Genomic DNA, 24,228 nt, shown 5'->3' with positions numbered 1-24,228 from the left:
ACGGCCCGTGTGTGTTGCAGGGGTGTGATAGCCTCTGTTTTGAGGCTAGTCGCGGCTCTTGAGGGGGGGGGGGGGGGGTCGCGACCCTTAGCGTCAATTTGAGTTTTTTTAAGAGTGTTTAGGCTTGGGAACTCAATGGGTAAGCCTCGGGATGGATTTTATCACCCGGATTGATAGAATTCGAGGTTCCGGAGGTTAGGGTTGTAGCTCGGAGTTATTTATTGAATTAGAATTTGATGGATGGATGTTGTTAATGTGTTGTGACTAAGGATTTGGAGAGGCTCAAGTTAGAGGACTGTGCTCAGGACATCGGTGCTCGGAGAGCTCGGGACTCAGGTAAGAAAACCCTTGTTCCCATAGAGCTTGTGTGCAGGGCTAAGCCCAATGTGTTTGAATAGAATTGTTATGCAGAGTCAAGCCCAATATGTTAGAACTGCGGGGCATAGCCCTTTAACTGATTATGCTAGAATTATGCACTTGTTTGTTATACCATGTATGTTTTTATGTGAATGATTAGCAAGAGCCGGGAACGGTGTAGGCCGGGAACGGCGAAGGGTCGAGAACATCGTTGGGCACGTTGAGTGCGAGGCCAAGAACGACAAGGGGCCGGGAGCAGTGTTGAGCACATGGAGTGTGAGTGGCTAGGGCGAGTCCCTAAAAGGATACCTAGGATATCCTCACGGCACGGTCCGTGAACCCAGGGCTTGGTAAACGCCTGGGACGGCTAGGCCGTATGTGTTTAGCCCATTAGTGGCTTGTTTATATGCTTGTTATATGTGTTGCATATGTTATCTATTTGTGGGTTTTCTTGCTGGGCTTCGGCTCACAGATGCTCTGTGGTGCAGGTAAGGGTAAAGAGAAGATCAACCAACCATGAGTACAGCAGGCGTGAGGCGGCGTGTACATGTTTGGCCAGCCTGGCTGCCACAGCCAGAGGGTTTTGGGAGATGTTTGTAAATGAACTTAGATTTTGTCGTTTAGCCGACTTAGTTCAATTTTTACGTTGTAAATATTTCTAAACTGTATTTTGGGATCCCAAGTGTCAAACTTTTATGATTTTCAATGATATGGAGTTAATTCCAATTTTTTCCTCTGTTTATGGCTTAATTACACTATTTGACTTAAAACCTCGATTAGCGAGTTGAAAGCACGTTTTTTTTAAACTCACCAGTAACGGCTCTAAGGAAGTAGGGCGTTACACTCTCTAACCTAGGAGGTACACCGTGGCCCTTAGGGGCAAGTCGCATCTCGCTTGGTCATTTTTGGGCCACTTTAGGTTTTAATGACAAGAACTTTAACCTAAGTGCTCGGGACGAATTCTACTACCCGGTTTAGTAGAATTTGAGGTCCTGGAGGCTAGTACGTTATTTTGAAGTTGGTAATTGGTTTATGTTTTAATGGCTATTTATTAATATGTTGTGACTAGGTTATACCGCTAAGGGCTCTCGGATAGGGATCGTGCTCAGGGCTGCCATATGCTAGCTACTTGAGACTTGAAGTAAGAAAACTGCACCCAGGTTGTGAACGGGGCTTAAACCCGTGTTAATGAATAGGTTATGAATGTGAATATATATATGTATCTGAGAATATCTGGATATTAGTGCTTGTGTACGCTTCCATTGATTACTTTCTATGCATTGTGCATTTGTGATTATATCTATTTGCAAGCCAGCCTAAGGGTCCCGGGGTCGGCTAAGAGACCAGGGGACTCGGCCTAAGGGCGCTGGGCCTGGATATTATACCAAAAACAGAAGTGTGGTTTATGTATTAGACTAATTTGAATATTACTATTGGTTGGTTCCTTATATCATATTGTTAATTGAATTTGATGATTTATGTTTACTACTTTTATACTGTAGTCTAGTCATGCATGCTGGTTTAAGTTTTCTTGCTGAGCCTTGGCTCACGGGTGCTACGTGGTGCAGGTAATGGAAAGTGATAGCAGGACCAGCCAAGAGTTGGAGAGCTTCATGGGCGGTGTGTACATATGCGACCTGCTTGATCGCCACGGTCGGGATATCTTGGGAAGCACTAGGGTTAAACCCTATTTTGCCGCTTAGGACGGCTAAGTTGTATTCTATTTGTCTTTTACAAGTCTGTAAACTGATTTTGGGATCCCGTGTTTAAACTTAATATTTTCAATATAAAAATAATCATTTTGTTGACCAAACCTTTTGATATCTGACCTTGACTTAGTCTTTAGTTACACATTTAAGTCCAAATGACTCGCTTAGCGAGTTAAGCACTATTTTAAACACACAGTGTATCGGTCTTGACTATCTAGGGCGTTACAATTAGTGTCACTGCTGTTGGAATAGTCCGAATAAATGAACATATTACTCTTCACAATGTCTTATATATTCCTCAATTTAAATTTAATCTATTTTCTTTTCATTCATTTACTAACAACACTTCATTCACATTAGTTTTCATATCTGATTGTTGCATCATTCAGGATCAAACTTTGAGACTTGGGATAGCTAAAAATTATGCCAATCTCTTTCTCCTTCAGCAAGATAACTCACTTGCATATAACTTTTAGCAACCCATTTTGTACAACAATGTGTTTGATGCTTCTCAATGGCACACACATTTGGGGCACCCCTCTATGTCTATCACCAAAAGCTTGAATAAAATATTTTATTTTTCTATACAAAAGCCCTATGAAAAACATTGTAATCTTTGTCATTTTTCTAAATAAAGGAAATCACCTTTCATTTCTCATAATAATATGTCTTCTAATCCTTTTGATTTGGTTCATTTAGATATTTGGGGTCCTTTTCATGTTATTAGTGTAAAAGGTTACAAGTGTTTCCTTACCATTGTTGATGATTGCACACATTATACTTGGATATATTTACTTAAATCCAATATGTTGTAAGTGTTATTATTCCCAATTTTTTTGCTCTTGTCAATACTCAATATGTAACGACCCAAATTTGCTAATAAGGCTTAAGGGCCTTGATTAGTGTGCCTGGAGGGCATAATGGGAAGTATGTGTGAATTTAATGATTAAGATGCATGATTATGATTTAAAGCATGTTATATGACTATCTGAGTATATTGAGATGCATGACTATGTGTATTATGTTATGTGATAATTTTAGCCTGTTGAGGGCATAAACGTGATAATTATGTTATGTGATTTGTACCACGTGGGTGTGGTGATATCAATGTGATGCACGTGCCGAGACGGTCCTAAAGGGCTAGATAACTCAAAGTCACAACGAGATTTTATACCCGGCTCGGGAGGAGTCTAGAGGTATTTTGGGGATTTTGTAATTTAGCTCTTGTGAGATGATGATAACTGGTAATTTGGTAACTTATGTAACTGTTAGTAACCATAGAGAGTAACAGGTTTTGTTGGAGAAATGGTAGAATTGTAATGTAAGTAGAAGGACAAGAGTGCCCTTAAGGTTTAGTTAGGAAAGGATATTAGTGGAGGGATAAGGTGGTCTTTTGGCAGTGGTTTAGATGGCTATGGATGAGGGAAATGGATATACACGATCCTTTATGCTAAGTGTAACTGAAATTAAGATTTGGAAGGCTAGAGGAATCAAGAAGGAAAAAGGGAGAATTAAGAACCTAGAAGACAAAGTGGAAGAGGAGTTGAGCTGTGTTCTTTGAGGCTAGTAAAGGGCTTAAGGGTGTGGAATCAAACACAGATCAAGGTCTACACTGAGGTAAGGATTTAGTCCCTGTTTTGTTAAGTTCTGAATTTGATTTTGGAGGGAATTGAATGATAGCCATGGCTTGTTTTGCATGGGAATTCAGCTGGTTTGTCAAGGGGAAATTTGGTTTAAAGCTTGGATTGGAGGAAGCTCAAGTTGAATTTTTGATTGAGGTAAGGGTATTAAACATGTTTGAAATCTCATAGCTATTATGGTTTAAGAATCTAGAGGTCTGGTTTGCACTTTTCTCAAGTTTTGGTTTAAGTGTTTGAATCTGAAACTTAAGTATGAATTCTGGGAGTAGTTGTGTAATTGAGCTAGATTGTGATGTTTATAGGTTGTTGAATGGTCTATTTGGGGTTTCGAATTGGTTTTGGGGCTTAGGTATGAGTTTGGGGTGATTTGGAGTGGTTTGGGTTCAGGAAAAACGCAAGGAAAAACCCAGATTTCTGAGCTCGCAAAGGAGCGCCGCGGCGCTATTCTTGCGCGCCGCGGCGCGAGGCTGATTCTGGGCAGGGCAAGCTCTCTGACTTGCTGGGCGCCGCGGCGCTAGGCCAATTTCAGAGCATGGGATTTTGTAATTTTGAGCCTTTGCTCCAGGGGTTCAGGGGATGTCTTCGTTGCATTGTTTTAGGGATTTGGGGGTTCCGAGAGTGTGGGATTGGTTCCGGGAAGTAGTTTTGGATTAGTTAGTGATAAAGGATGTTTCATTTGTGTTGTGACTAGGTCTTTGGAGAGGCTCGGGGTAGAGGACCGTGCTTGGGGCTTTGGGGCATTGGAAATCTCGGGATATAGGTGAGAAAACTGCACCCGACTATATGTTGTGATGGGACTAAGTGCTCCCGAGAATTGTATCGTGTCAATGATGGTATTACGCCATGGGACATGTAAAAGCGACCTAGGAGCGCCGTACATAGTATTTGCGCACAGGGCGCAGCTTGGCCACTGGTAGCCGAGAATATTCACTGAGCTCGGCTTAATTAGGCCGGAGTCAGTGGGATAACGGAGGGAGCAGCCTGAGAGCGCTAGCCCTAGTTATCATTTGTGCTGTGATATGAGAAATGAATTGATGAGCTTAGTATGTTGAATACTTGGTCATGCTGAATGATTACATGTTTGAGAACTTATGATGCAATGTGAGTTATGGGTTTGTCTATTGATTGCTTATGCTCTGTTGTTGTGTTTTCTTGCTGGGCCTTGGCTCACGGGTGCTACGTGGTGCAGGTAAAGGTAAAGGCAAGCTGGACCAAGCCTGAGGTGGAGAGCTCCGAGGTGGAATGTACATAGCCAGCGGTTCGACTGCCATGGTCGAGGAGTGGACCAGGACAGGGATCACCTAACTGCTTGTTTTGCCTTAGTATGGCCGGTTATTGTATATAAACCTTGTATCTTTTGTAAACAGTCTTTGAACTTAATATTTTTGGGATCCAGTGTAACAGATGATGCTTTTTAATGAAAATGTGGCTTTTGAGACCAAAACACTTTTAACCCTAGTTCCTTTATAGTTTCAATAACACGACTTTACTTAAATGACTTGATTAGCAAGTCTGGCACTTTATAAACACACAGTGTAACGGTCTTGGCTATCTAGGGCGTTACACAATATAAATCCAATATAAAAGCTCTATGATCTGATAATGCTAAGGAACTCAATTTAACTTCTTGCTATGCTACCAAAGGTACTTTTCATCAACATTCTTGTGTTGATACACCTCAACAAAATTCAGTTGTTGAGAGAAAATATCAACATATTTTAAATGTTGCTCGAGCTCTTTCTTTTCAATCTAGTGTTCCTATGTTATATTGGAGCTTTATGGTACGTACCTCTTTTTATTTAATCAATCAGACCCCATCCCAATTACTCAAAAATAACACTTCTTTTCAGCTTTTGCATGGTACACCTTCTGCATATGATCATCTCAAAGTTTTTGGTTGTTTAGCTTATGCTTCTACTTTAGCTACTCACCGGCAAAAATTCACACCAAGATCAAAAGCATATGTTTTTATTGGGTATCCTGATGGAAGGAAAGCATACACTTTGCTTGACATTCAAACTAACCAAATCTTTCATTCTCGTGATGTTCAATTCCACGAGCACATTTTTCCTTTTCATAACAATGATAAATCTAAATTGACTGACAATTTCTTTTCTCAAGTTTGTTTACCTTCTTTCAGGCAAGAACAAACCTCTACGGCAACCCCTCTTTCAGAATCAACTACAACTAATTACACTACCACTCGGGCGGGCTGCTATGTTTCTCACCCTTCTCATTTAAAAGATTATGTTTGTAGCTGCACAAATCATTCTTCTACAGGTCATTCTATTAACTCTTACCTCTCTTATAACAAGTTTTCTTCATCTTTCAGAGCTGTCTTTCTTCCTGCACACATTATCCAAGAGCCAACCTGCTATAAAATTGCCTCTCAAGTCCCTGAATGGCTCTAAGCAATACAGGTTGAACTTGATGCTTTACACACAAATCGTACTTGGTACATTGTCACTCTTCCTACCGATCATCATACTATTGGCAACAAATGGATCTACAAAGTGAAATACACTCCAAACAGTCAAATATATCATTACAAAGCTAGATTGGTCGCAAAGGGGTATACTTAAAAGCATGGAATTGATTATATTGACACTTATGCAGCTGCGGCTAAGTTTAACATTTTAAAATTAGTTCTTACTCTTGCAGCCATCCATAATTGGACTCTACATCAAATGGATATCAACAACGTATTCCTCCATGGTGATCTTGATGAAGCCATTTACATGAAAATTCCTCATGGCTATATCCATCATGGTCAACTACCACCAAACCTGGCTTGCAAACTCAACAAAAGCTTGTATGGTCTCAAACAAGCCTCACGCCAATGGTATTCTAAACTCAACACTACTCTCATTAAAGATGGATTTATTCAATCTACTTCCGACCATTCTCTGTTTATTAAAAATAATTCATGTGTATTTCTTGCCATACTCATTTATGTTGATGATATACTTGTTGCAAGTAATAACACTTCAGATGTTGAATCATTTAAATTATACTTGAGAAAATTCAAGCTGAAAGATTTAGGCATTCTCAGATTTTTTTCACGGCTTGGAAATTGGCATAAATGATAATGGAATTCCAGTCTCACAATGCCCTTTAGTGTTCAACTCCTTTCTAATGCAGAATACTTGGGTTCAAAAATTTCTTCTACACCAATGGAACCTAACATTAAGCTTAGTAAAGACATTGGTCAACTATTGTCTAATGCTACTTCTTATTATAGTCTCATCGGTAAACTTATATATTTAACTATTACTAGACCTGGCATTAGTTTTGCTGTCAAAAAATTAAGTCAATTCCTTGCTGACCCAAGACTTCCTCATCTCCATGCGGCTCAAAAGATACTTCAATATCTCAAGGCTATACTTGGTCAAGGATTGTTTTTTCATTCTCTTCACAGTCAAACTATCACTCGAGCCCTACAACTAAAGGCTTTTGCAGATGCGGATTAGGGCAGTTGCATTGACACAAGGTGCTCCACCTCGGGCTACTGTGTATTCCTTGGAAAATTTCTAATTTCATTGAAATCAAATAAGCAAACACTGTTTCTCGCTCATCCGCCGAAGCTGAATATCAAGTTATGGCCAACACTACATGCGAGATCACTTGGCTTCTTGCCATACTCAAAGAACTCAAAATACAACATCAAGGGCCTGCACTTATCTTTTGTGAGAACAATGCAGGGATCCACATATCTAAAAACTCTATTTTCCATGAGAGGACAAAGCATGTCGACATCGACTGCCATATAGTTCGAGAGACACTACAAGAAAAATTGGTTTTAGGGGCAACAATATTAGGGGCGAGGGGCAACACTATGTCGCCCCTAATATAGGAAATATCAAGGGCGACAGGTTGGCAGTCGCCCCTAATATTCTTACACGTCGCCCCTGATATATATCATTTTTGGCAGCTACTCTAAATATTAGGGGCGACATGTGTCGCCCCTAATATTCTGACAAAACGTCTCTGATAAGAATAATTTTGACACATGTTCTAATATTAGGGGCGACACGTGTCGCCCCTATCGCCCCTAATATTTCCATTTTTGACACATGTTCTAATATTAGGGGCGACATGTAACGCCCCTAATGTTCTGACACATCGCCCCTGATAAGATTAATTTTGACACATGTTCTAATATTAAGGGCGACACGTGTCGCCCCTAATATTTCCATTTTTGACACATGTTCTAATATTAGGGGCGACATGTGTCGCCCCTAATGTTCTGACACATCGCCCCTGATAAGAATAATTTTGACACATGTTCAAATATTAGGGGCGACACATGTCGCCCCTAATATTGTTAAAATAAGCTAACCCCTCCCAGCCGCGCCTCTTCTCCTTCACTCATTTCACTCTGAAATTTTTCAGCCGCCCCTCTTCCCTCCCTTTCCATACCCTCTCCAACCCCATCAGCCGAACCACCATCAGCCGCCCCATCATCATCCTTGTCTCCCAAGCCCAGGCCGAACCACCATCATCCTTCTCCCAACCTCAGGCCGAACCACCATCAGCTAAAACCTCCAAGACCCAAGACCCAGGCCGAACCACCATCAGTGAACCTCCGACCAGTCCAACACAACCCCAAGACCCAGGTCGAACCTCCGACCTTGCTCCCTCGTGGCTCGGACTCCCTCTCGGCTCTCTCTCTAGACGGTCGGCCACAACACAGGTAACCTCTCGGCTTTTATATATTTTATATATATATGTATAATATATAAATAAAACTAACATGTTCTATATATATATAGAACCTCTGTTTGATTGTAGAAGAACCTCTGTGTTTGATTGTAGAAGAAAGCAAGAGAAGGAAGTGTTTTGAGGGTTCGGTGCAAGAATAGCCTATACAAAAATAACGTAAGTCCGAACCTACTTTGGGTTAATTTTTCTCTTAGATTCTGAGTTCTAAATTCATGTCAAATGGTCTTGTTGTGTTCATAGTGTTTTGTACTAAGTTGGGAAGAAGAAAGAACACACCAAGAACCGGCCAAAGTAAGAGTTATATATTCATAGATTTCCTTCGTAGTTTACGGTTCCGTTTTTTTTTTCTTTTCATTTTCGTTGCTTGGACTTGGCTAAAATTCTGGGCTGTTTGGTGTAATTTAAATCACTATGTTGAGACTAGAAACACTCATTAGGGTGTTGGGGATGGTTTAATATAATAGGGCTAGAAGTTTGATGTGTTTGGTGATGGTTGATGCTTGGTAGGGGCGGTTATGGAGTCTTGGCTCCATGGCCGACGGTGGAGGGGAGGAGAGGCCGGTGGTGGTGATGGGGTGGTTGTGGTGGCCGAGAGGATGGTTGTGGTGGTGTAGACGAGAAGCCTTGAGTGCCTTGTTGATGAACCATTGGGTCGGGCAAAACGTGAGGGAGAGGCCAAAGGTATGTGTGAAGATGGTGACCATGGGTGGTCACGTGTAGAGCTGTAAATGTGGGCCGCCCGGCCCACATTTTTCGTGCCTCCAATAAATTCGGACTGGGCCGGGCCCGGCGCATATTCAATTCGTGCCGTGCTCGTGCCGGCCCATTTTTGAAAGAGTAGGCCCAGCACGGCCCATGGGCCCCGCCCATGTCGTGCCGTGCTCATGCCATGTCGGGCCCAAGTCGGACCGGCCCACTTTCTTTATTCGGGCCCACTTTCTATATTCGGGCCCAAATTTGGGCCCACTTTTTTTTTGCTAAAAAATGTGAGGATGGAGAATTGAACCCTCCACCTCCTATTTAACCATCAATGGACTTACCACCAAACCAAATACATTTCTTCGTTTAAATTATAATTTTAGATATTTTTATATACTTTTTAACAATATTTTACACAAAATTATATCAAAGATAATTATTAGAATTTTAATACCTACTAATAAATGCTAAAAATTTAACTAACAAATCTTAAAATAAATTAATATGATTATAAAAATATAAACATTGAAAAAAATAAGACATATATTATAATTTTTATTTATTAATTATTGACAAATAAAAATTGATTATGATTATTAATGTCAAAATATCGGGTTTTTTATCGTGTCGTGCTTTCGGGCTAGTTTGTTCGTGCTTTCGTGTCGTGCCTTCGGGCTTGTCGTGCCGTGCCGTGCTAAGCCCGTGGCGTGTCGTGCCTGGCCCAAGCCCATATTTTTTCGTGCCGTGCCTGGCCCAAGCCCATATTTTTTCGTGCCGTGTTGTGCTCGTGCCTACCGGGCTCGTGCCGGTTTCGTGCCGTGCTCAAAAGCTCGGCCCGTATTTACAGCTCTAGTCACGTGTGCATGTGCATGTGGTCAATGTGTTCAGATAGTTACAAATGGTCACAGATTTGTAACCAAAATGAGCAAAATGGTAGTTGGTCCCAAAAATTTAGAATTTTGTCGCGGGGTGATTAGTGGTGAAAAATGCATATTTATTGATTTTAATTACCAAAATAAATTAAGTTTAACTAATATTTGGGTTGATTTTGTGTAGAAATTGAAGGAGTATCTCTTGGAAATTCGGTCACTGGGGTATAATATAATTTCGTGGCATCAAGGTATTTATTTTTTAATTATGTTATTGGTTTAATTAATATAATTAATATGTGAATGTGTGTACAAAGTAAGATGTGTTTAGTGATATATTTATATATGTGTATAAAATTGTAGCATGTGTTAGTATTTAAATTTGATTAATAATATGTATATTGTGAATGTTCTGGGAATTTTCTGAGTGTTTTTTGTAGGGTTTTAAATTTTTAGGATATGTTATAATAGAGATGTTATGCTGCCGAAATTTTGGTAGAGTTAGAGGACTAAATAAATAATAATATAATAAATAAAACATTGAATACTTAGAATTAACAGAATAAATTAAAATATTAGATAAATAATTTAATTTAATATTAACAATTTAATAATTTTAAAATAAAGTGAAAAATTATAATTTAATATTAACAAATTTAGTAATTTAAAAATAAATTAAATAATTAGATATATAATTTAAAAATAAATTAAAAGTTAGATAAATAATTTCAAAATAAATTACAAAATTATAATTTAATTTAATATTAACAAATTTAGTAATTTAAAAATAAATTAAAATTTAGATAAATAATTTCAAAATAAATTATAAATTTAGATAAATGAATTAAAAAATTTAGTAATTTAAAAATAAATTAAATAATTAGATATATAATTTCAAAATAAATTAAAAGTTAGATAAATAATTTCAAAATAAATTACAAAATTATAATTTAATTTAATATTAACAAATTTAGTAATTTAAAAATAAATTAAAAGTTAGATAAATAATTTCAAAATAAATTACAAAATTTTAATTTAATTTAATATTAACAAATTTAGTAATTTGAAAATAAATTAAATAATTAGATAAATAATGTCAAAATAAATTAAAAGTTAGATAAATAATTTTAAAAAAAATTACAAAATTATAATTTGATTTAATTTAATATTAACAAATTTAGTAATTTAAAAATAAATTAAAACTTAGATAAATAATTTCAAAATAAATTACAAATTTAGAAAAATGAATTAAAAAATTGTAATTTTATTTAATATTAACAAATTTAGTAATTTAAAAATAAATTGAAGGGGTCGGGGTCAGGGTCGAGGTCGAGGTCGGGGTCAGGGTCATCATCTACCCAACACTCTCACTTTAGCGAGTCTCAAGTTCCTCCTCATCATTCAAGAGAATATATAGAAAAATTGGAGAATAATCTACAAAAATTGACTGATCAAGTTAATTTCTTAACTCAATTTTTTGTACATTCATTTCGTCCACCAAACATTCAGATGCCGCCTGTGCCTGATAGTGACAATATTTCTAGGGCTTCGTCTTCTCAACCTCCAGCTCCAAGTCATCCTTCTATGTACGGGGCAGCGCCGTCTCAACATATGGTACCTCCATATATGTACGGAGCAACACCTTATCTGTGGCCAATTCCACCGTCCTCCCAGCCGTCGTATCCCTACATGTATGGAGCTGGATTGTCCTAATTACCTCCCCAATATCCTTGGCCGATGCCGCCACCGTAGCAATCACAACCACAGCCACCGCAACAACCACAACAAGAAGACAATAGGGAGGAGGACGAGACAGCTGATTTAGGAGACTAGGTTTATTTTATTATTAATTATTGTGTAAATTTTATGAACAATATGAATATTTGCTATGTTAATGTATTATGAATATGTACAATTGTTATTTTAATAAACTAATTTGAATATTTAATATAATAATTTTATTTTTAATATATTTGTTTTCAATTATTTAAATTTTAAATAATAATTTCGATAAATAATTAATTAAAATTGTATTTAATTAATTAATTTTATTATTTTATTTATAAATAAAATAGTATTAGGGGCGACAGTGTCGCCCCTGATAATATGTCACGTGTAACCATTTGGGGCGACATAGTATAGTATTAGGGGCAACTAATGGAGTATCAGGAGCGACATATCGACAAAAATAATTCAAAATTTTCAAATTTTTGAGGCGACATTTCAAGTTTTAGGGGCGACTGTGTCGCCCCTAATGTTCCCTTTAGGGACATTTTTTCACGGGCGACTAATCAAAGGCGACAAGTCGCCCCTAATACATATCAGGAGCGACTTTTCGGGTTATTAGGGGCGACATGCGTCGCCCCTAAAACTCATTTTTGTTGTAGTGAGAAGGTTCACAAAGGCATCATCAAAATGATACATGTCAAGACAAAAGACAACCTAAGAGATACATTTACTAAGGCTCTATTTTCCTGTCTTTAATGATCTCATATCCAAGATGGGTGTAAAAAAAATCTTTACACTCCATCTTGAGGGGGGCTTTTAGAGTTAGAAATCATTTTCTGTTAGTTTGTTAAACATTTTGTTATGTAATATTATGTTAGTAGCATAATCCTTTCTTACCTTAGGTGAACCTCATTTTACTTGACCTATATATGGTCCTCAGTTGTACATTTCCTCAATCAATTCAATACATTGGAGTATTTTCTTTTTCTCTAAAACCTCTTCTAATAAATGGAAACTACTATGCATGCCTTGTTTGTTTGAGTGGAAATTAAGAAAAGTTTAGCAAAAGATGGGTATTTAGGGAGATATAAAAACCAATCAATGGATCGTAGTTAAAAGATTTACTTTTATACATCTTACATAATTTTTCTTTCATCTCATTTTTAGTCTTTCTTTGATTTGGGAGATTCGGGAGGACATAATCAAATGGTGTTAGGGTACTTTGGTTGTCCAAAGTCATACTTTGTGGATTCAAGTATGAATATTATGGGGTCCAAATCCTCTCTCCCTAATTATTAAATAATTGTCATATCATCTAAAAAATAACTTATTTTATCTAATTTATTTATTATAAATTAATTAATTATATATTTTACAAGGAGTAGCTATTTTAAAGTGAAGAAACTTAAAAATGCAGGACAACCTAATTGAATGACTATCCCGAGTTGATGTAGCACCTCCTAATTGAGAGGTGCCACATCCCAAGCACCACTTGGAGGAACATGTGATTGGGAATGGAAAAAATTAGAGCCAGAAGATTTGTTTTGTATAGTTTTGTATCTTATTTATTAAAATGGTAAGGCTCTTTCCTCTCATGCATGTCGTTAAGGTGGAGTTTTTGTAACTTTATTATTATGATTAGGGATACTTGCAGCTAAATTATCAAAATTTTCACTTTTTTTATGCTTGAATACCGTAACTTTTTTTTCCGCTAAAAGTATCAAAACGTTACTTTTTCTTGCAATGTGTAAGTACCAACCGTTAAATCTAAATTTTTTCACGGTAAAAATATCTAAACATTGTGTTTATTTACGATTAAATTTCAAAAAATTATTTTTTGGTGAAAAGTAGAAATATTAAAAGTTATTAAAAAATTATTTTTCGGTATTTTTAAATCATATGTAATTTACAAAGGGTAATTACCATTTTGGACCCTATATTTTGCAAAAGTTACCGATTGTACCATGTGTTTTGTTAAATGACAATTCGGACCATGCGTTTTACAAAATGAAACAAAAGAGTACCGTAGACCAGATTTTGGTCAAACTTTTTTTAAATATGACCAAAATACCCCGATTTTTATTAATTATGAATTAAATAAATAATGAAAATTATATTTTAAAATAAAAAATAAATCAAAATTTTAATAAATCAAAAAAATATTTTAAATAATAAAAAATTAACATATCCAATTAAAATCATTGAAACCCTAGAATTTAACTAAACTAAATTAAACAAATTGTTCTTTCTTTCTTCTTATTCTTCTTCTCAGTTAAATAAAAAAAAGATTTAAACAATCTTCAAGTAAGAAAAATTAAAACTTAAACAAAACCAAATTTAAAATCAATATCTACCCTAAATAAAAATACAAAATCAATGAAACTTTTATGTGTTTATCTTAATCACTTGTTCTTCATCACCATCAAAACTAGAAATCATCCATACAAAATGAAACATTTTCTCTTCTTTATTTGTTCAACATCAGCATCATCATCATCACAAATTACATAAAAATACTCACAATTATCAATCTGAAAAAATAGATCTGAAAATACCAAAAAAAATCTCAAAATACCCAAATGAGAGTGGTTTTTGGCTTCCATGGTCGACACTCCATCCCTGTCTGTTCCCATCAGATTGGAAGTCCCAACCACCATGAGAACTGAAGCTCTATCGCACGGATCTGGGCCTTTTTACCTGTTCTGAGTTGTGTTCCTTCTCCGACCACGGTGGGGCTTCCTCCTCCCTCCATCTCAAATGTGGTATTCAAACGGTGATGGGGGTTCCTCTTCCTCGGATCTAGGTTGTGCTGGAGCTTAGAACAAAGGTCACGATCACAATGTCGGCGAGGTTGTATCGGAGAGTCCATCCCCGTCAAATCTGGAGCCCAGACACAAGTGCTTCCAGGGCCAATGAGATTCGCCTCCAACGACATAGATGAAGAAGAACATGAAGACGATGAAGATCTTTCGCCTCCAACGAGATATGCTCTACTCTATGCAGATCGTCGACGATGTTGGGAGAAAGAAAGAAGGGAGAGAGAGAGAGAGAGAGAGAGATTATAGTATTTTTATTTGAACTTTTACCTATTTTATTTTGTAAATTCAAATAAAATTAAAATTTAAGGGTATTTTGGTCATATTTTAAAAAAAAATTAACCAAAATCTGGTCTAGGTACTCTTTTGTTCCATTTTGCAAAATGTAAGGTTCAAATTATCATTTAACAAAACATAGGATCTGATCGGTAACTTTTGCAAAACATACGGTCCAAAATAGTATTTACCCATTTAAAAATGAAAAATAATTCAAATACATTTAAAACTAAGTTTTTCTCATTCGTCCTTGTCCCCTCTTCTTTATCTCACAATATTTGTTCTTCCTATTCCTTCTTATTTTATTAAAATAGATTTTTCATATATATTTTTATTTTTAAATCAATTAAAATAGTTTTTAATTATTTTTTATATTTTAAAATATATTTTAATTGTTTTTTTAATTTTCAAATTACTATAGACATTTTTTGTATTTTTAAATAATTAAAATATTTTTTAATATAAAAAATTAGTATTAATTTTAAAATGAATATTAATTATTTTTTTTCATTTTAAAATTAATATACGATTTAAAAATGGCAAAAAGTTAATTTTTTTTAATTATTTGAACATTTTTATAATTTTTATCAAAAAAAAAGTTTTGATATTAAACATTAAGTAAATACAAAGTTTAGGAACTTTTAAAAGTTAGATTTAATAGTTGGTACTTAAGAAATACAAAAACAAAAAGATGGTAATATTTTAATTAGTACTTTCTCCGCCAAAATAAATTATGATATTTCAGCATAAAAATGGTAAACGTTTTAGTATTTTAGCCACAAAATTTTCTTATCATTATTACTATTATTTATCCCATTACTTTCCTATATGTGATTAGGCAACAAAATTGCCTACTTGTTACTCTTTCAGTTTTTGTCGTACTAAAACATGCATGCTATGGTTGATCTGTTCTTTTAGTTTTTTTTATTTGAAGATTTTAATGTTTATTAATTAGATTTCTTTTTTAGAAAGAAAAAAAGGGTCTTTCTATGGCTAGACTTTTTACTAATTAAGTAATGTAGCCGCCTTTGCACGACCTATTGAACTTGAAAGTTTGCAGTGTAAGATCCATATATATTTGGTCTTAATTATTTTTAAAGTATATACGTCTATATATTTTTATTTTTTATTAAGAACCTAACAAACTAAATAAAAAAAATATTAGATATAAAGAGTTACGGCCAACTCTAAAGCTTCCAAATTCCTTGACTTTTGACTAATTATTGTTTAGAACGGTTTTACTTCTTTTTATTTCTATTAATTTCTGGATAAAATTGGATCTAACCCTAGATTTTCAAAAAGTTGAAAATAACTTTTCTATCTAATAATAACCCTAGCTAATATTAGAATTTAAGATACATTTGTATAGGGTTGATATTGAATAAGTAGCCATTTTGTACAATAGTTTGCTCTAGTAGTTTAGTATTTCATTTCCCCCTCTTAATTTATTATTAGGAAGAAGATGATTAAATCTGACATAAAATTAATATAGGTTATTGATTTTTCTTTTATTTTTTAAGTTTAATTTGTATAGTAAATTAAAAGTTTTAGGAGGTAATTGTTTATGTACTTTATAGATTTTAAGGGGTTTATTTTTATTTTTCTTACTGTCCACGTCCCTTATTAATTTATGATTTAGTGGGTGATTAGCGAATTGTTAAAGTGGAAAAAAATGGGAATGCATGATGCTTGAAAAAGTCAAGTTATTTTATAGTATAATTAATATATATTAGCGAAGTATAGACGGAACAATTATTTATATTGTGTTGTCTATCAGGCTAAGTAAAGTAAAGATTTGATTACCTAACATTGCTATATTTCACCCCACCAAAAAAAAATGCTATAATTCACAATTATTTTTCATAAATGCTTTAAATTTGGCTTACCAAAATTTAATTTTTGAATTGATAAATTATATGTACGTCCATATATATGAATTTTGTGTTATTAATTAACACCGCATAAAACAAAATATATAACAATGATTTACTTGTATATATGCAATACGTGAATGTTCAAATTTATATACGTAATTATGACCACGTCAAATTCTTCTAATCAACATTTAACGTCTTGATTAATATTTGTATGTATGAGTTATTAATTAGGAAAATGATGAGTTTTGTTCCCTCTCAAAGAAAAAAAACATATCAAACAAGCTAGCTAGACACATATGAATATGTACTTTTCCCACATCTCATGATGAAGATGAGATCATATCAAATAATGTCAAACGCACTCATCCAATACCACATATATGCATATATATATAAGGCGCGTACCTGTTGATTTAAAAATAATTAGTAATATATTTATTAAATTATATTTAAAAATTGATAAATGTGTGTTTAATTTTTTTGTTGAAAAAATGGCTTTTTAAATTTTAAAATATAACTCAAATTAATAAATTTTAAAATATTTGGTAAGGATTAGACTACTTTAAACATTTTTTTAGTTTGTTTTTGGTCGTTTAGTTAATATAAAAATGTTGTTTGATATAACCCAATTATTTTGAATACATATATATATATTTTAAAAAAACTAATGCAATGTTTATAAATTTATTTTTATAAATTAATAAATATGTGGGTAGGATTTTTGAAAAATAAAAGATTAATATTTATTTTGTAAAATTGTGAATATAGCTTAAATCAAAAGATTTAATGGGTGTTTGGTAGATATTATCCCACTTTATTATCGTATTGTTTATTTATATTTATCACAATCATATAATTTAGTTTTGTAAATATATATTTAGTAACAAGGATGAATAATAAATAATATTATTTTGAAAACTACCTAAGACTTTATGTATATGAATTTCTGGAGGATAATATCAAAGCATAAAGCAAAAATTGATAATACTATTTATATACACGATACATATATATATAATGTATTTATAACATTTACTGTTATTAAATATAAATATATGTATATTTATATACGTGATTATAAGTAATAAAAAAAATATAACATATTTTCTTTTTAAATATAATTGATGAAAATTTTAATAAAAATTAAGATTATGTATTATATATATGGGTACACTATAGTAATGATTGTTTTTAATCACTATTTATAGGTATTTTAGTGTGTATATATAATATAGTTACAAGAGATTTTCTACAAAATTTTAAAAAATTATGAATAATTTAAAATACCATAATTGAAATTCAAACAGAATGTTGGACACATACTTATTTGATATTTATCTATTAAATTAAATATATATAAAAAATCAGCTGACGTATGTTATAAAAAATTAGCAAACATTTTTCACTTCCTTTGTCAATAAGAAATTAATATTTTAATAATTTATAATAAGAAATATATATAAATATGTGACATATATATAATAAATAACAAAAAAATAGAATTTAAAAAATATAAACATGTAAATATTTATTTAAAAAATAAAATTATAAACACTTAAGTAGAAAAAAAACACATTAAATAGAAATGCAAAATCAATATTTAAAAAAATAGAAATTCATTACTAATAGAGAAGAAGGAGAAACAATGAAAATGCAAAAGACAAAATACACTAAGGAATCTTTTATGAATAGGGAATATGCCTAAACTAATTAATTATCAACACTTCTATATATTACTATATATATATATAAATATAAGGGAATTCTCCTTTAGGGCTTCACTTTAAGCCCTATCGGTATGACTCTCAGTGTTTACAACTCATGAACAGTTTTCAGCGTATTTTTTTTTATGACCGTGTATATTGTAGCTATTTAGAGCATCCTGCAAATTTTCAGAAAATTCCGAATAATTTACAATATCGAAAACTAGGTTCAAACATGTTGTTGTACGCGTGACTAATTTTTTTTATGCGCGTGGAAAACAACATGTTTGAACCTAGTTTTCGGTACTGTAAACTATTCGGAATTTTCTGAAAATTTGCAGGATGCTCTAAATTGCTACAATATATACGGTCATAAAAAAAATTCGTGCCGAAAACTATTCACGGGTTAAGAAATACTGAAAGTCGTACCGGTAAGGCTTAAAATGAAGCCATGTAGAAAAATTGATATATTAAATGGATGTATTGCATGCAAGTATAAATTATCTATATATATTAATTATATATTAAAAACAAACAAAAAAAAAAAGACGTGATGAAGACAAGTATCCAAAAGCTATCACTTTTGCAGTATAAATTTCTCCGATTCTTCACCGAAACCTCTCAGTTACAATAAACACAAATTAATAATCCCAAATATATTAATCCACCGTCCACACGCAGACTTAGGGTTAAGCATATATTGACGTTCAAGACCGCGCCCGCCAGCCCAAAAGAGAAGTAAATCTCCACCGTACACGTGGACGCTCACGATCTTATGTTGAATTAGTATATATACATATGCACCCCTCAACCCTAGACACATAAAAAAAATATTTAATGTGTATAGTAATATAAAATGGAGGACCTTCGTCAGACTGCTTTAGCTTACTATATGGCGGCGAAAAACGACATACGACACGTCGTAGATGGGTTTTTCCGTGAGATGGACCCGAACGACAACGGGTACGTGACGTTCGAGGAGTTCTCGGCGTACATGGAGACGATGGGGTGCCCTAACATGAGCTCGGAAGAGTTCTACGACGAGCTTAAGCAGTGTGGAAACGACGAGCTTTATCAAGACGACATCATAACTTTGTTTTACATAATCCAAAGTAACAGACCCCTCTGTGGAGGCAAGTGTAAGAAATTTGTGAAAGGGATGTACTTCACTTGTTTGAGATGCTTTGACTTTGACCACTGTGATTATGAGATCAACCAAAGTAGTACCAGTACTACTGCTGCTTTCAGTGTTTGCTCTCAGTGTTACACTGATAAACATTTTGAGCATCGCCATCAGGAGTTTCTGGACCCCATTGCTTTGCTTAATTTAAAGAGACAGGAAGCTTTGAGTAGCAAGGTATAATATATAATGTTCCTCATTATTATTATTATTTTAGATGAAGTGGAAAGGTAGGTAGTACCAACTATTCCATTTCTTTTTTTGTTGTATTTTAAATTGTATAATTTATTATTATTTGGTGCAGCATACTACTTTCATGGATGTTCATGAGGCAGCAAGTTCAAGTGTTTCATCCAATAATAAGACCATTGGAGGATCTACAACAAGATCAGAAAAAGTAAGTGCATACATAGATTGATTACAACATCATTTAATTATTGTTTCACTTAATTCTGGCTATTCTTCTTACATGAAGACCATTAATTATTGGAAATTTAATTTAATTTAATTTTGTTTTGTGAAATATCTGATCAATTTAAGCCCAAACATGAGCGTTCTTCATCAGAAATTACTACGCATTTCATGAAACCATGTCCGACATCATCATCATCAGCGTCTTCTTCCAAGTCTCATGACGACGACAAACAAGGGACAACAAGCAAGTACTCTTTGTCTAACGCAATTGTACCAGCTGTCAATCAACAATCTAAACAAGTGAGTACTACTTTTTATATATATATATATATATATATAACACGGAAATACTTGATTTTGTTTTTTATTTTTTAATAAACATTCTTATATTTAATAGAATATTTCTATATTTAAATATAGTTTATAAACATTTAAATTTAAATAAAATAAAAAAAATAATTAAAAAAATTAAAATAAGATATTTTTTGAGATATTTATTTAAAAATAATAAATAATTAAACAAATTAAAATATAATATTTTTGATATATTTTACAATGATAACTATTTAAAAATAATAAATAACTAAACAAATTAAAATATGACATTTTTGAGATATTTTACAGTGATAATTATTTAAAATTAATAAAATCATACTTTGTCTAACTTAAATAAAATGTAATTAAATTTAAACTCACCTATTAGAATAATATCATATTAAACATATAATATATTCTACTGTGAATTAGCAACAATTTTTTTTTTAAAAAAAACTAGCAAGAAACTTAAATTTAAAATCCACGTATAATATTTAATATTACAATAAACATATAATATATAATCTGTTGTTGTCACTCCCAAATTAAAAAACTAAAACAAACATAAACTTAAACAAAAATAAATAAATTATTTAATTAAAATATGATATTTATTTGAAATTTATATGACATTAATATAGATGTAATAAAAATGATTAATAAATTTTATAAATAAAATTAAACAAAGATGCATATTGCACGTTGTTTGTATCTAATATATATAATAAGTGTGTAGATAAAGTAAATTCTTAGTTTTAACGGTTTTTTTTCCAGCTAACTTTAACTGTGAATATTCTTATATTTAACGGTAGATTGTAAACATGACTTAAACTTAAATAAATAAATAATTAAAAAAATTAAAATAAGATATTTTACAACGATAATTAATTAAAAATAATAAAATCATACATTTTTTTAACGTAAATAAAATTTAATTATACTTAAACTTAATATTATATTAAACATATAATATATAATATTTTGTTGTCACTACCAAATTTAAAAACTAGAACAAACATAAACTTAAGCAAAAATAAATAAATAAATAAAAATATATAGGATATTTTAAAGATATTTTACGATAATTTAAATAATTAAATTATATTTATTTAAAAATAATAAAGACGTAAATATTATTTTTTTATCTTATAAATTTGTGTGATAGTTTGTTTTTTATCAAGTGATTATAACTATTTTTCTTAATCAAATTCACCAAAGGACATTGTTAGATACATTAGAAACTAAAAATAGTTGATGCACATATACTACTGTCTACACTATGACTTTTTCTTTTCTTATTTTATTTTTATTATTAATTTCTTTTTAAATATTATTGTATTTTATATATATGTCATGTAGTCATGTAAATATATATATATATATATCAACATTGTATTTAAATGTCATATATGTAGAGATTATTGATATAAATATTTATATATACTATAGAACTGTAATTCATTATAATATATATATTTTAGAAAAATAATGAACCAGTTTTTATTAAAATTATTGACAATGTTTACAACTTTAAAACTAAGCAAACGTGCATTGCACGTTGCTTTCTACCTAGTATATATATACATACTAGGTAGAAACAATGTGCATTGTACGTTTGCTTAATTTTAAATTTGTACAGTGATTCACTGTTTTTTTAAAATATATATATATAATATAATGAATTATATATAGTTCTATAATATATATAAATATTTATATCAATAATCTCTCCATATGTGACATCTAGACACAACGTTAACATAGATATATATTTACATGGCTACATGATATATATATAATATAATAATGTTTAAAAATAAATTAATAATAGAAATAAAATAAGAATAAAAAAAGTCAGTGTATCTCACAATATATCATGGTGAATTTATTGAAGAAAAATAACTCCAATAACTTGATAAAAAATAAATTATCACACAAATTTATAATATAAAAAAATGATATGTATTCATTTATTATTTTTAAATAAATATGACTTAATCATTTAAATTATCATAAAATATCTTAAAAATATCCTATTATAATTAATTTATTTATTTATTTTTGTTTAAGTTTATGTTTGTTTTAGTTTTTGAATTTGGCAGTGACAACAAAATATTATATATTATATGTTTAATATAATATTAAGTTTAAGTTTAATTAAATTTTATTTAAGTTAAAAAAATGTATGGTTTTATTATTTTTAAATAATTATCATTGTAAAATATCTCAAAAATATCCTATTTTAATTTTTTTAATTTTATTTAAGTTTAAGTCATGCTTACAATCTACCGTTAAATATAAAATATTCGGTTAAATATAAGAATATTCCGTTAAAGTTAACGAAAAAAATTAAAAAATCATTAAAACCAAGAATTTCCGTTATCTACACACTTTTTATATAGAAGAGATATACATATATACTATGTGTGTATTTTTAATATTGTTAATTATTTAAATATAGTGTATAATTAATCTTATTATATGGGGTAAATATTCATTCGGTACCCTGTGTTTTATCGAAATACAAACTTGTTACCCTCTATTTCTGATAATTATCAATCAATATCATCTGTTTGTAAAAATTACATAGTTTGGTACCCTCTATGCATTTAAATTTTTAATATTCCCATATTACCCCTCATTTTAGTGATTTATTTGATTTTTAATTGTTTTATTATTTTTAAATGATTTAAATATATTTTCAGAATTCATAAAATGAAATAAACGTTTAATTAAAACTTTTAAATAATTTTAATAAACAAATTTAAAATAAATTTAATTAATTAAAAACAAACAAAAATTATAAATAATATATTAAAAAACTAATTAAAACATTATTAATTAACTTTAAATAAACTTAAATTTTACTTTAATTAATGAAAAAAACTCATATTTCATACAATCTCACCCTTAGAGTCTCAGTTCCCCACACTCCCAATTTCACCCTCACCGTCTCAGTTCCCCACCCTGCCAATTAGATTGATTTGTTAATTAAATTAAAATTTTGATTTATTTAAAGTTAATTAATAAGATTTCAATTAGTTTTTTATTTTTTTGTAATTATATTTATTTTTAAAATAATTTTTTTTATTAAAATTATTTTAATGTTTTAATTAAATATTTATTTTATTTTATGAATTTTGAAAATATATTTAAATTATTTAAAATAAGAAAACAATTGAAAATCAAATACATCATTAAATAAGGGGTATTATGGGAATATTAAAAAATTAAACACACGGAGGGTACCAAGCTATGTAGATTTTGCAAACATAAGATATCGATTGATAATTATCAGAAACAGATGTACCAAGATTTTATTTTGCTAAAATATAGTTTACTAAATGAATAGTTAACCTATTATATATATTTGGTATGGTATATATAATAATTAGATTTTATGTTAAAATGCAGGCTAAGTTGCAGACAGCAATACAATTTGGGCAGCTAGTGACAAGCATAGGGAGTATAGTGCTCGCATCCCAGCTATGTACCATAATGTGATTATCATATAACAACTCCTTAAGTTAGTAAAATTAAGTATTGCTAGTTTGGAGTTCATTGACCTTTTATATATATATGTATATATATGTCCCTTTTTATGATTAACATATATATATATATATGTGTCGTTGTATCTATGAGTCCTTTATTAATGAATTATGAGTTTACTTTTTCATCTCCTTTTGCTGATGAGACTTAGTACTGTCTCCATTCTTGTAAGGAATCAGCATAAGCATGATCATGATCCGATGTCACATGATGATGACGGTATAAGAGTGAGATGAGGGACCCTACCCTATGCCATGTCTAGTCCCCATGCATTGTGGTAGAGTTTTATCAAATAGGGCATAATCGTACTCTATGATCAACTAAAAAAAGTAAGAATGCAATATTGGTTTATATAAATAGATAAAATTAAC

At 31.6% G+C, this 24,228-nt stretch overlaps 1 protein-coding gene across 1 annotated transcript; it reads left to right on the top strand.

Annotated features, from left to right (window-relative positions):
* Positions 1–19,243: 19,243 nt before the first annotated feature.
* LOC133783962 (uncharacterized) lies at positions 19,244–23,984 on the top strand. Its single transcript, XM_062223530.1, has 4 exons — positions 19,244–19,753; positions 19,881–19,973; positions 20,117–20,290; positions 23,720–23,984. The coding sequence occupies exons 1-4, from the start codon at positions 19,253–19,255 to the stop codon at positions 23,807–23,809; spliced, it is 858 nt and encodes a 285-aa protein (XP_062079514.1). The 5' UTR covers positions 19,244–19,252; the 3' UTR covers positions 23,810–23,984.
* The last annotated feature ends 244 nt before the right edge of the window (positions 23,985–24,228 follow it).

The sequence above is a fragment of the Humulus lupulus genome, chromosome 6 (assembly GCF_963169125.1).
Source record: "Humulus lupulus chromosome 6, drHumLupu1.1, whole genome shotgun sequence".
Taxonomy (NCBI): Eukaryota; Viridiplantae; Streptophyta; class Magnoliopsida; order Rosales; family Cannabaceae; genus Humulus; species Humulus lupulus.
This window is presented reverse-complemented; position numbering and strand designations above follow the sequence as displayed.

What these genes read in the sequence shown, in the direction of transcription:
- LOC133783962 (XM_062223530.1), top strand. Translation starts at nt 19,253, where the DNA reads ATGGAGGACCTTCGTCAGACTGCTTTAGCTTACTATATGGCGGCGAAA. An exon ending in CTACAACAAGATCAGAAAAA is followed by an intron (nt 19,974 to 20,116) that starts GTAAGTGCATAC and finishes GATCAATTTAAG; the next exon opens with CCCAAACATGAGCGTTCTTC. An exon ending in TCAATCAACAATCTAAACAA is followed by an intron (nt 20,291 to 23,719) that starts GTGAGTACTACT and finishes GTTAAAATGCAG; the next exon opens with GCTAAGTTGCAGACAGCAAT.